Consider the following 13,579-nt stretch of genomic DNA (forward strand, 5'->3'; position numbering starts at 1 on the left):
TTTCTGCCTCAGAAGAGAGCGAGCTGTTGATTGGTTAAAGCAGGCAGTAGGAGACTCACTACAGGCCCCATAGGACTGCAGAGCTGCCCACGTGCTGTCCTTGGTCTTGACTGAGCACTGCAGATAATTGAAAGCACCAATCCCTGACTGGCCACCTAGTGCATGAGGATGCTACTCCTACCTATCCCTCACCAAGCCATATTCCAACTTGTCTCTCTCACTTCAAGACAGACCCCTCATTCCTGCACTCAAATCTGGGTATTGGAAATAGCACATCCTGTTCCTGAAGCTGGCCTGACATCCACCACAGCCTTTCCCCATATATGCTGCCTCCTGGGCAGCTCCAGAATCCAGGCACAGTGCATGCCCTTGCCCATCTCCCTCTTGACTCTTTTTCTTGGCCACCTCTGCCTGGGTGACCTCATCCTTCCATACTTCCTTCTTATTCCCCGCTAGGACATTAGAGACTAAAGTACTTTACCTCTGGCATCTATTTAATGGTGATACTGGCTGTATAGGTCCAGTGGAGAGGTTTTCCCACCACAGATAATTTTTCCATTGTTGCTGCTCTATAGAGTACCCCAAACACTGCACACATCTGTTCACTGTTTCCACTGTTACAGCATCTGAGGTGTGTGTACACACACTTTATTCCTCTGCCTCCTTTCTCCACTATCCCAGTTCTTTGTTCTATGTATCTCCCCCATTCCAGCTCCTGATTCTCCAGACACCTTGTCCCTTCACCAGCACAGCTCCTGAAGCCTTTTGCTACCTTACTGGTACCTGACACTCTTCATCAAAAACAGCTTCATCAAGAACTTGTGAATCCTGATTGCATCTTAGTTCCCCCACACTTGCCAGTTTGCTTCTCGGGCATGTTTGTCTGCCATTGTAACATCAGCAAGATAGGAGACTGGGGTTCAGTGGGCAGGGGTTGGGGCGCTGCACTGAGCCACCTGCACCCATCTGATACTAAGGATGGTGGGACGAGGTTGTCTCCTCTTGTCTCTGCCTAGAACTATTTGTCATTAAGTATTCAACATTTGTTGAGTGTTTACTGTATGCTGGGCACTGTTCTAGGCATTGGAGACAGCAATGGATTAAGAAGATTCCTGTCCCTGGAGGGTGGGGTTTATGTTCAGATAGTGTGAAACTCAGAAGAGACAAAAAACACAGTAAATAAATTGTATGTTAGCAGTTGCTCAGTAATTTTTAAAATGTCTGTAGAGCCAGGTGCAGGATCTGGAACGATGGTGCAGACAGGCATTTTTAAATCGGGTAGTCAGGGAAGGATTCATGATGGTGACCTGAAGCAAGGACTGGAAGAAGCGAAGGGATGAGGCATGTGGATATCTAGGGGAAGAGCATTTCAGATAAAGGCAACAGCAAGTGCAAGCTTGGTTCCTGAGGCTGGATTGTGCCTGTTTTATTCAGGAAAAGCTAGAGGGCAGCTAGTATGGCTGGAGCACAGTGAGAGGAAGAAGGGTAAAGAGATGGGGTCAGAGACGTGCTGGACCTGACCTTGTAGTCTGCGGGGACCTTTTGTCTCACGTATTCGCACTTCCACGGTGCTCCAGTAAATCCTTGCTACTATGAGCCTTCCCGAAAACACTGGTGAGACCAAGGCCCCCTTCAAGGGAACCCCAGAAGAGGCGGGGAAGCTGGCTTTGGACGGGTGCAAAGTGAAGATGTCTCATAAGCCTTGCTGAAGCCTGTCACCAGTTGAGCTGGGCTTAGTGATATAGTGTAAGAGTTTTCCAGGTAAAGGGGTTGAAGGGTTAGGTCTACCTGGCAGTTCTTGACACGCAAGAGGCGTCCAATAAATGCAACAAAACCGCAGAGCCGGGGAAGCCATGGGCGGAGCTCTGGCGAGTAAGAAGAGGTAGTTGAACGGTGGCAGAAGAACCCAATACAGGGTGAATACGCAAATCGTTCTGTAAGGCTGAAGAAACGCCTCCTCCCTACCAAAGTTCCAAACATGCGCAGTAACGCACTCGCCCTATTAAAGGTCCACCTTCTCTTTCCTCGACATAGCCTCCACCCTGTAAACCTCACTGAGGAAGATGGGAGGAGTTAGAAGCGGGATGCAAGGCGAGTGAACGCTTTTTTGACCAGTCACCTTGCGGGAACATCGGCCTACAGCGAGAGAAGAGCACAGAAAGACAGGCCTGCTCCCCGGCGGTGAAGGCCAACGAAAACCTGTCAGAGGCGGGGGTTGTGGGGGGCGGTACGGAGTGAAATCACGCCTCTTCAGCCTGGCCACGCCCTTAATATTGCTCTGCCTCGCCCCAGGAGGCAAATCCGATTGGCTGAGTGACTTCAATGGGCGGGGCCGCACGCGTTCACAGTGGAAATGAGCTCGTGGAGTGGAGGACCGCTGCTGGGTGGGGCTAAGCGCTGTTCTCTCTAAGGTGGTAAAGGCCAATAATTCTCCAGGCCGCCTTTACCAGTAAAGTCATCTGCTCGCGAACCTTTAAAATTCTTGCCTTCCGAGGCACCTCAGGGGGCTAGGGACTGACTGTCTCATCTTTTTCTTCCTTGCAAAAGTCCCGTTTGTCGTCATGGGGATGTACCAAGTGAGACCGAGTAGGGGGAGAGAGTGGTGACTGGCAACGCTGGTTACTGGCTGCTGCCCACTTCAGCGCTAGCAAACTTATAACAATATCGGAACTGAGTACTAAACAACCTCTGTATTTCTCCCTGGCGCTTTCCAGGGCTGGTACCACGTTTCCCGGTGGGCGCGCAATGGCCGCGCCCCCTCCCGCTGTGGACGGGTCTTTTGGTACATGCAGTCCGAGGTGAGTCCCCTCCTTCCCACTTCACCCTTTCCAGCGCGTGCGTGCGCATGCGTAGAATGCGGCACGCGCAGCAGTTGGGCTGTTAGCTGTTCGGCCCTGGGATCGGCCGCGTCTCCGCGAGCAGTCGGCTCTGAGCCGCGAGCCGCCGTGAGCTCTCGGATTCTAGCCGGCGCCAGCGAGCCCGGGGGCATCGCCCGCATCGGCCAAGCTCATGGCTGGCTGAGCGGGACGCCGCCTCCGCCTCAGCCACCGCCGCCGCCGCCGCCTCCTCCTCCTCAGCCGGCGGCGGCCCGGGCCCAGCAGCCATGGCAGAAGACTACTGGGACGGGCGCCTGCGGCGAACAGGAGGAGGAGGTCGCGCGGCCTCAGCCCAGGCCGCCGCCCCAGGCGCCGCCGCGCCGGCCCCGCGGCGCTGAGGTTTCTCGCGCGCCCCCGCCGGTGAGCGCGTCCCTGAGATGTGGGGTGGGGGCTGCCCTTCACCTACAGAACCAACTCAGGCTGCACCGCTGGCATGTCCCCCCTTCCCCCAGCGAATTTCCCAGAATGCACCGGGCGGTGGGGTGGTGTCATTCGGTGCCTTCCTGACCTTGGCCCCGCCCTAGGCCCAGTCTGGTAGCTGGGGGTGGGAAGCAAAGTGGTGGTTAGTGGAGAGCAGGGTGATCGAACGACCAAAGGGTGTGGGAATGGGTGGCAGATTGCTGGAATACTCGAGGTTTACTAATGGGAGCCTGAGCTGTGGAGGGATCGAAGCATGAAATAAGTCTTACCGCTGTGTATGATTTGAGGCCCAGTATGTGCTAATGGAGGGTGGGGTGGGGGGCGGTGGAGACACCCGAGCGTGTATATAGGGGAGAGGATGTCCTAAGAGTGCTGAGATAGAAAATGGGGTTGTAGCTGTGTAGAAGCCCTGTGTATGTTTGTGAATGGAGGATAAGGTGGTGGAGGTACCAGAAGGTATGCTAATAGGATCAGTGCTCTGAGGCCCTGTGTGTGGTATTGAAGGTCAGGATGGTGTTAATATTGTGTATTTGTCCACGAGGGACTGGCTACATCCTGTGAGGGTCCAGAGTGTGCTTGTGGAAGGCCGGGTAGTGGAATAGCCCAAGTGTTGAGATGTGCTAACGGGGGTCATAGTTGTAGAGTGTATGCTCATGTGGTAATAAAGGTCTGGATAGTATGAGGTCCAGTATATGCTAATGGGGACAGAGTGGTGAAGATAATAGATATCAGAAGTTGTGGATATGTATTTGGGGGTGGGGGCAGTGATGAGGGAAGTGTCTTAGCACTGTAAGAGGTTCAGTATATTAAGGATCTATATGGTGTGAGATGTGTGTCCATGAGGACAGGGGTTGTGAAACTCTAGCACCTGCTAAGAAGAGACAGGGTAATATGTGAAGTTCTAGTGACTGCTAATACGGGTTTAGAGCCATGAAGGTGCTTAAAAGTGTACCAGTGGGGGGAGAGTCCAAGCTCCATGAGGTCTGGAATATGCTAATGAGTGTCAGAACATTGTAAAGACTGTGTGTGCTTGTGTCCATGGGGGACTGGGTTGTGTTGAGGTTCCAGGAAGTGCTAACAGTGGGGGGTGGTGGAGCTGTGGAAGGGATCTAGGGTGCAATAAGGATCAGGGCTGTGAAGGGATCCAGATGTGAACCAACAGGGCTTATAGTTGTGGATAAAAGTGGAAGCAAAGAGAAATAAAGGACAGGAATATGTGAAGGTCTAAGCCATGGAGGGCTGTATAGAAGTGTGTGTGCTAATGGGTCTCCAGGCTGAATGAAGACCTGTGTGTGCTAATGAGGGTCAGGCCATTATGGAACAGTGTGTGTGTGTGTGTGTCTGTCCGTCCGTCCTTGGGGAATAGGGCTGAGTAAGAAGAGTTCAGGATGTGATAATACGGAGGCCCTGTGTGAGGCCCAGTGTGTGCTAATGTGTTAATGATGGTCATAGCTGTGAAGGGTTCTGAGTGTGGGCGCAGTCAGGTGAGGGATCTGTATGGTTAATTTTGAGGGCAGTGTGAAGATCCATTGAGTGCTGATGTGATGTGGGTCAGCTGTAAAGGGTCCTGAGTGCATGTTAATAGGGGTGAGAGTCATGTAGAGGGAACTGTGTTAATCAGGGGGTGAGGGCTGTGGAGAAGCTTAACAGGCAGCTGGGCCTGGGAGAGGCCCAACAGTGTGGTGGTAAGAGTTAAGTTTGAGGGACCTGAGTGTAAATGAACAGAGAGTTCAATGCTCTTTTGGAGCTATGTGTGCTGATGGGGTTAGAGATAAATGGGGAAATGGCAGTCAGGGATAGCAGTTAAAATGTAGAGAGGCCTTCTTGATGGTCCAGTGTATAACTGAAGGAAGCAGGACACTGTGGGTCCCGTGTGTGTGTGTTTATGGGGTCTGGACAGGTTGAGGATGGTGTGTTTCTGTGGGAGTTAGTAGAGTGTGCTGGCTGTGTCCTCAGTGGTCAGTGTGGTGTGAGGTGATGAGTGTCCTTGGGTGTGAGAGTATTCTGAGGATGGGTGTGTGTCCTGGGGCATCAGGAAGTATGTGTGCCCTTTTTTGAGTGGAGCCGTGTGTTCAGTTTCTTTTATTTATGTATGTATGTATGTATGTATGTATCATTAATCTACAATTACATGAGCAACATTATGGTTACTAGACTCCCCCCATCATCAAGTCCCCACCACATAACGTGTATTCAGTTTCTTGTTCTCTCCTTTATTATTCTGAAACTGAAAAAGCTCAGAAAGCTGATAAAATAATATTTAAAACTTATACTGCATGTTAATGTTCAAGTGTCTCTTTTCACAGGGTCCGGCCCAGGGCTGCCCTGCTGGGGGGTATTGCATAATACACATATTTCATACCCCATCTTCCTAAAACTCCCTGAGATCTGAACTCTGGAACATGTCTAGTCCTTGGTGTTCTCACAGGTCACGTGCCTATGACTCCTTCTGGCTGCCTCATCATCCAGCCCTACTAATAGCATCCCCTTGCCCCACCGCCAGATCCTCCATTCCCTGCCACAGACTGGTTATCTGTGCCATACTGACATGAGATAGTCTTTGGGGACTGGCCATGTTTCACCTTCTTCAGCCTTTGGTCCACCGTTCAGCCTTCTGGATTGGGATTTTTTTGTTGTTACTCTGGGTTCTCTGGATGGACCTCATGCTCCTTACTGAGATCTTTCTGCTAGGCTGGCCCTTCTGCCCCTCCTGGGGTTGGTGAGTTTGGGTAGGCTGAAGCAGGGTATGGGGACTGCTGGGGTAAGCACCTGATTTCAAGATAACAGATGACCCATTTCTCTCCTCAAATCCAGCCTCAGCCTCTTCCTCCACCTCCTATCTAGTTCCACTTCCCTGGACCCAGAGCCATCTTAGGCCCTGCTGTGAATCCATATGGTTCCTGGGCCAGGTCTTTCCCCCTCCTTGCTGGCCCAGAGCCCAGGAGGAAGCAGAAGAAGGCCAGCCTAAGCCTTTTGGTGGCCCCATTCCCTATAGCAGCCCCATCTAGGTCATCTTCCTGCTGATGCCTGCATCCCTGGGCCACCTTGTCTGGGATTGTTCATAAGTAGCAGGGACTCACCTTGCTCACCCTGCTAGAGGTTGGTCCTAGGCCCTCAGCCCCCTGACTCATGGATTTCTGTCATAATCACTTTTTGAGCATCTGCTCTGTGTCAGGCATGGTTTCTGGCCCTCAGGATATAGCCATGACCTAAACAGACAAATCTATCCTGACAGAACTGATCTAGTGGTGTCAGTGAGGATCGTAAAGGATAGTAAAGGATAAAGAAACCAATAAGTAGATGGTGTCATTTCTGAGGGGGTGATGAGAGCTGGGGGAATGATTGGCAAGATGAGGGAACTCAGGATGGTTGTAATTATAAGTAGGGTCATTTGTGGAAAGAGTGATATTTGAGCAATGGCCTGAAGGGGTGAGGGAGTGAGCTACTTTGAAATCTGGGCGTAGGGTATTCCAGGTAGCAGGAACAGCCAATACAAAGGCCCTGAGGTGGGACTGCTGTGTGAGGTTGCTGGACAGCAGCTAGCAATGATCCAGGGGGAGGTGAGGCTAGAGTGGTAATGGGTGAATGAGGCAATATCTTGTGAGCCACATTGAGAACTGGGACATTTATTTGGGGTAATAAGGGAGATGTGGTGCATTCTCAAGCAGAGGAGAAATATGATATGGCTTGTAAAAATCTGAGTGGGACCCTATAGGTCCCAACCTGATTGAACCTTTCCAGCAGCCCTCAGAACAGCTGGTGTACATAAGGTCCCTCCACATACCTACCTAGTTGTTGGGTCTGGGTAGGTCCTCCCCCTCCCAACTCCCCCTACCAAGGCAAACCAGTGGGGTAGTTCACTAGTCACCATGGCGATGGTTGCTGCTGGGGAGATGGGAGGGTCCTGTGGCTTCAGGGAGCATTCTGCCTTGGCAGTTGGAGGTAAATGTGGGGCTGGTGCCAGTGGAACATGCCATTCTATAGACATGCCCAGGGCCATGTCCATGGTCCTGCAATCCTGGGCGAGCCCCCCGCTCTACCAGTGGCTAGGTCCATCACTGCCGCTGCACCCGAGAATGCCTGCTATGGCGCCCTCTGCTCCCACAGCAAGGCTGCCCCAGTAGAGGCCAACACTCCGTCAGTTGGGCCCTTGCCCTCAGCCAGCTACCCAAGCCTCAGTACCCAGGTGGGCTACTTAGGAGCAGGGTCCCCTGGGGCTGGCCATAGGTGGGCACACACCAACAAGAGGCCCCATCCATGCCTGGTTTCCAGGAATCCTGAGTGGTTCCAGGGCTTCAGAGAGGTTGGGTGGGTACTAACAGAAGTTCATATTGGTGTGCCTTACTAGGTCATCATTGGTTTTAGGGGGCCCATAGTGGTCAGGTAACTGCAAATGTGACAACCATTCCCATCCATACCCTCTGCTCAGGTCGCCATGGATCGGATGAAGAAGATCAAACGGCAGCTATCAATGACACTCCGAGGGGGCCGAGGTATAGATAAGACCAATGGTGCCCCTGAACAGATAAGCCTGGATGAGAGTGGCGGGGGCGGAGACAGTGACCTTGGAGAGGTTCCCACACATGCTGCCCCTGGGGAACCTCGCCCTGGACGTGGCCCACTGAGCTCTGCACCAGGTGGGTCCACTGACCACTCCCACCCCCAGGCTGGTCCCCAGGCGCTGTCTCCCAGCTAACTTCCTCTTAGACTTGTGTATTGCCATTTTCCTTTCTCCATTTTTCCCCTTTCTCTACCATCCTCTTTCCATCTGTGCCCCTTTCCTTGGCTTTGTGCCCAGGCCTTGGGGAAAAAGGGTGTGCTGCCTGCTGCAGCTGCCCCAGACCTCCCTTTGCTCTTCTCCCATTCTCTGCAGTGGACCCCCTCAGGCCTCCTGGTGCCTGCTTTCCCAGGGCCTTTAGCTACCTCTACCACTGCCTGTCCCCTGGCCCCTGTCAGCTGCAGTGTCGGCACACCTCTGGAGCGGGTGCTGCATTGCTGCCCCATCCCCGACCCTCACAGTTCAACTTGTCCTGACCTGTTTGAACCTCCGTGGGCCTTGTCACCCTCTCCCTGAGGGACTCCAGGCTGCTTCACGGGTCTTGCGCACATGTGTTATCATGAGGGGGGGATGTATTTTGGGGGGGATGGGGTGTCCTGGGGCTCCTGACCCCACCTGGCATGCCCTCCCCCTGTCCTCACTACCAGAGATTGTACATGAGGACTTGAAGATGGGGTCTGATGGGGAAAGTGACCAGGCATCAGCCACGTCCTCGGATGAGGTGCAGTCACCAGTGAGGGTCCGCATGCGCAACCATCCCCCGCGCAAGATCTCCACTGAGGTGCTTGATTCCTTATCCAGGAGGTGGTGGGGCTGGGAAAGAGAGTTGGACCTAGGGAAGTGGAGCTCATGGTCCTGCTCCCCTCTCTTGCCTGCTAGGACATCAACAAGCGCCTGTCACTACCAGCTGACATCCGGCTGCCTGAGGGCTACCTTGAGAAGCTGACCCTCAATAGCCCCATCTTTGACAAGCCCCTCAGCCGCCGCCTCCGCCGTGTCAGCCTGGTGAGCACCTTCTCTTCCTGTCCTCTCCTCCTCCTCTTCTCTCCAGCAGTCTCCTCCCCTGAGCCTGCTTCAAACTTCTTCCTTTACCTCACAGTCCGAGATTGGCTTTGGGAAACTGGAGACCTACATCAAGCTGGACAAGCTGGGCGAGGTGAGGGACAACCATGAGGCCCAGGGTGTGGGAGTCAGTAGGAACTCCCAGCAGCCTCAAGCTCCTCTCCTGTCACTCTTCCTCAAATCCCAGGGAACCTATGCCACTGTCTACAAAGGGAAAAGCAAGCTCACAGACAACCTTGTGGCACTTAAGGAGATCAGACTGGAACATGAAGAGGGGGCACCCTGCACCGCCATCCGGGAAGGTACAGACATCTAGGAAGGCTGCCCCAGGCTTCCCAGGCTCTTCTCTTGGCATGCACACACACATGCTCCATAGTGAGAACAGAGACTGAGGGTTCTGGGACTTCCCTTATGATACTCTGGGCTTCATGAGAAAGTGCCCATCACCCACATATCTAGGTAATAAGGTGATCAGTAACCCATTCCTGTCGGGAGAAGAGGCAGATGAATTGGAAAGCTGGGTGCTTGCTTTGGTTCTGAGAGCACATCTGGCAGTGTTGACCAATCTACTTGACACAACAGTTTCTAGTCAGAATATCACATGGAATGAATTTGATTTGCATAGGAATTGAGTGTACAAACTCAGTTTCACACGGAGCTGATGCCTGTGTACTAATGGTTGGAGCAAGGCCCCTTTCCAGAAATCACAAGCAGGTTGTTGAAAACCAATGTCACATAAGCCTGGGGTTGCAGCTTCATACCCTTCTCTGAGCCTTAGCTGCCGCAACTGGGACATGGGGGACACTTTCCTGGCATCAGTTAGGGTAGAGCCAGTCGCTGTAAGCCACTACCCAAGACTTCACAGGGAAAGAAGGAAACCCTGGCTCATCCCTGCCTGGTCCTTGTCCTCACCTCTGTCCTGAAGGTAGGACCCTGACTCTTCTCCTGTCCCACCTTCATGCTCCTTGCAGTGTCCCTGCTCAAAGACCTCAAACATGCCAATATTGTCACGCTACATGATATTATCCACACGGAGAAGTCCCTCACCCTTGTCTTTGAGTACCTGGTAAGGTTGGGTAGCATTGGGTTCCAGGGGGTTGGGATAGTGGATAGGGGGGAGATGTCCAGGAGCCACAGGACGTGATTCTTTTTTTTCTCTACCTCTGCTTTTCTCAGGACAAGGACCTGAAGCAGTACCTGGATGACTGTGGGAACGTCATCAACATGCACAATGTGAAAGTGGGTGTGGGGCAGGAAGCAGGGGCACAAGGGGGCCCCCCCTCATCCACTCCACCCCACAAATCTCCCAGAAACAGACTTTTCCCATTTGGCTTTATTGCTGGGAGTTCTTGGAGGGCAGTGGGAACCTGTCCTTTTTGTATGACAAGGTTCTGGGCTCAGTGTGTTTGGGAGGGGGAGCAGTGCCTGCTGGGTGTCAGGCTACTGGATATTCTTTCACCTCTGCCTGTTGTTCCTGGGTCCTCAGCTGTTCCTGTTCCAGCTGCTCCGTGGCCTGGCCTACTGCCACCGGCAGAAGGTGCTACACCGAGACCTCAAGCCCCAGAACCTGCTCATCAATGAGAGAGGAGAACTCAAGCTGGCTGACTTTGGTACCCCTGGCCTCCCCCTTCTTCCCAGTGATCCTCCAGCTTTACTCTCCCAGCCTCCTCCTTCCCCCTTACACCTAGTCTCAACCATCTTCAGCCTCTCCAGGCTTTGCTTATTAGAACACCCTCAGTCCCAACTGTACTCTTCCCCAAGACTGCCCAGAACCTCCTCAACTCCAGCTGCCCATTCTTTCCACCTACCAGGCCTGGCACGGGCCAAGTCCATTCCAACAAAGACCTATTCCAATGAGGTGGTGACGCTATGGTACCGGCCCCCTGACATCCTGCTTGGGTCCACGGACTACTCCACTCAGATTGACATGTGGTGAGGAACATGTGGTGAAGATGGGTGGAAGTGTGGCAGGGGCCATGTGCTCAAGTGGGTGGCTTGGTCACAACGGCCAGTCAGACAGTTGCCTCCCTATTCACCATGCCCTCCCTGCCCAGGGGTGTGGGCTGCATCTTCTATGAGATGGCCACAGGTCGGCCCCTCTTCCCAGGCTCCACAGTGGAGGAACAGCTGCACTTCATCTTCCGCATCTTAGGTGAGGAGGCGCAAGCCTTAGGAGCTATGGGGGTTCACAGGGAGTTCCTGTGAGATGCTTAGGGTAATTCCTCTTCCCTGTCAGGAACCCCAACTGAGGAGACATGGCCAGGCATTCTGTCCAACGAAGAGTTCAAGACATACAACTATCCCAAATACCGTGCTGAGGCCCTTTTGAGCCATGCACCCCGGTGAGGCTGGTGGGTAGGTGGGTGGGTTTTAGGGGCCATAGTGCCCAAACTCAATTTAAAGCAGGTTCCCCTGTCCTTGTGGTAGACTTGACAGTGATGGGGCTGACCTCCTCACCAAGCTGTTGCAGGTGAGACCACCTTCCTGGGCCAGCCCGGGGCAGAGGGGCAAGGGTGTGGGGAAACAGGGAGGTCCAGGACTAGGGTCTGAGGTGGGGAAGAAAGCCTGCTGGTTGAAGGTACCACTACTCCACCCCCTCTCCTGCCCCCCAACTCAGTTTGAAGGTCGCAATCGGATCTCTGCAGAGGATGCCATGAAACATCCATTCTTCCTCAGTCTGGGGGAGCGGATCCATAAACTTCCTGACAGTGAGTGGAGCTGGGAAATGGGCCAGTCATTGGGGGACTGTGGGGAACAGGGCTATGGCAGACAACTGGGTAAGTTGTGTAGGGCTCTTGCTGTGTGTGTGTGTGTGTACCCTTGTTCACATGTGTGATGTGTTTATTACAAAAAAAAAATTACTTAGTTTTCAATTATTTTTACTTTTCATGGAAATTTTTAAACACACATAAAAACAGATGCAGCATCCGTGGATGTTTTGTTGCCCTTGTCTAGCTTGGATTAATACTTAGTCTATAGGCACAGACCTGATCATCTACATTTGCCCTCTTACAGCACTAAACTATGTTTTCTACCTTTATCTTGCATCTACCTACCACTTCAGCATTTTATTTAAAAAAATAATAATAATAATAATAAGGGAGAAATGTGGGATTCACATATAAATCAAGTATAAAAATCAAACAAATATTCATATTTGACCTGATTGTTTATAGTTCATAATGCGTGATCAAAACTGAAAGTTTCTGTGATGACTGCCCTTGCACTGTTCACCATGTAAGAACTTATTCACTATGTAAGAATTTGTTCACCATGTAAGAACTTGTTCGTTATGCTTCAGAAAATTGGAGACTGTTGAGAACTAGGCTTGGGGTTGATTAATGATTGTGCATTGAGTCCCCTATACGGAATTTTATTGTTGTTAACAACCATTTGATCAATAAATATGAGAGATGCCCTCTCAAAAAAAAAAAAAGCAGGTGCAGCATCACTTGTAAAGGTTTCCTTTTGACTATACACTGAGAAATGCACAAATCATAAGTATACAGCACAGTGGATTTTCACAAATGAAACACACCGATGTAACTGGCATATAGGCCAAGAGATAGGAAGTGAGAAGCTCCCATAGAGTGCCCTCTCCCATCCTTCAGTTATTCCCAGCCCCTCCCCAAGGGTTACCACTAGTTTGACTTCTAACAGCACAGGTTAAGTTTTCCCTGTTGTTATATTCTACAGAAGTGGAGTCACAGAGGGTGTTCTCTCTTTATATCTGACTTTTAAAAATGTTTAAATATGGATTAAATAATATAATCAGTCACCAAGTACTCTTAACAAGTCATCAACTCATGACCAATATAGTTTTATCTATATATATTCCCTCTGATTATTTTGAATCAAATCCTGGATGTATCATCTATAAGTAACTTTAGCATGCATCTCTAAAGTATTTTTTAAAACATAATAACATCATTATCCCACCTAAAATATATTGGTCCACTTCCCCTATCTTCCCATTGGATTACTCTAACTGAAATCCCATATACAGGTGATAACTGCAATACTGTTATCATGCTTTACAAAATTAATGATTTCTTGGTGTTATGTAATAGTCCATATTCCAGTTTTCCTAGTTGTAGCTGGTTTGTGTGGGATTATTTGACAGATGCAAGTCAAGCCTCTCAAAGCAAAGGCAACTTTTTCTAATTCTCCCAATGGGGCCATATGGGAGATGGTCCTAGGTGGCCACATGGGTCATTCTCACTTCTGTCTCTCCTCCACCCACAGCTACTTCCATATTTGCACTAAAGGAGATCCAGCTACAAAAGGAGGCCAGCCTTCGGTCTTCGACGATGCCTGACTCAGGTAAGTGTGGTCCTCACCCTTCCCTGCCCTGTCAACCTTCCTGCTTGCCCACCAACAGCCATCTGCTCTGCTTTCCCCTGCAGGCAGGCCAGCTTTCCACGTGGTGGACACCGAGTTCTAAGCCACAGACCGAGGCCCCAGCAGGCAGCAGCTGGAGGGATGCCACACCCCTCACAGGGCAGCCCCCAACTGCGTCCTTGCTTGCTGCTGCCTACCTGCCTGCCTCATGCTCACCTGCCCATGTGTTCCCTGCTGCCTGTCTGAACACCCAATCATTGGCCTGTCAACCCACCCATTAGCCTGTCTTGCTGGGTGCTAACAAAGCTCTCATGGCTCTTTT

The 13,579-nt window shown here is 51.6% G+C and overlaps 1 protein-coding gene across 2 annotated transcripts; it reads left to right on the forward strand.

The window, feature by feature from the left end:
- Positions 1–2,771: 2,771 nt before the first annotated feature.
- Positions 2,772–13,579, forward strand: CDK16 (cyclin dependent kinase 16). Of its 2 annotated transcripts, none has more exons than XM_036907446.2 (16): positions 2,772–2,798; positions 7,726–7,933; positions 8,502–8,635; positions 8,734–8,859; positions 8,954–9,010; positions 9,104–9,218; positions 9,888–9,982; positions 10,093–10,155; positions 10,403–10,526; positions 10,728–10,848; positions 10,971–11,068; positions 11,153–11,258; positions 11,323–11,386; positions 11,534–11,624; positions 13,162–13,239; positions 13,323–13,579. In XM_036907446.2, exons 1-16 carry the CDS (start codon positions 2,787–2,789, stop codon positions 13,358–13,360), a joined length of 1,530 nt encoding a protein of 509 aa, XP_036763341.2. In that variant the 5' UTR covers positions 2,772–2,786; the 3' UTR covers positions 13,361–13,579. The 2 variants fall into 2 exon arrangements, with proteins under 2 accessions (XP_036763341.2, XP_036763342.2); XM_036907447.2 differs by having other exon boundaries at positions 11,344–11,386.

The sequence above is a fragment of the Manis pentadactyla genome, chromosome X (genome assembly GCF_030020395.1).
Source record: "Manis pentadactyla isolate mManPen7 chromosome X, mManPen7.hap1, whole genome shotgun sequence".
NCBI classification, from domain to species: domain Eukaryota; kingdom Metazoa; phylum Chordata; class Mammalia; order Pholidota; family Manidae; genus Manis; species Manis pentadactyla.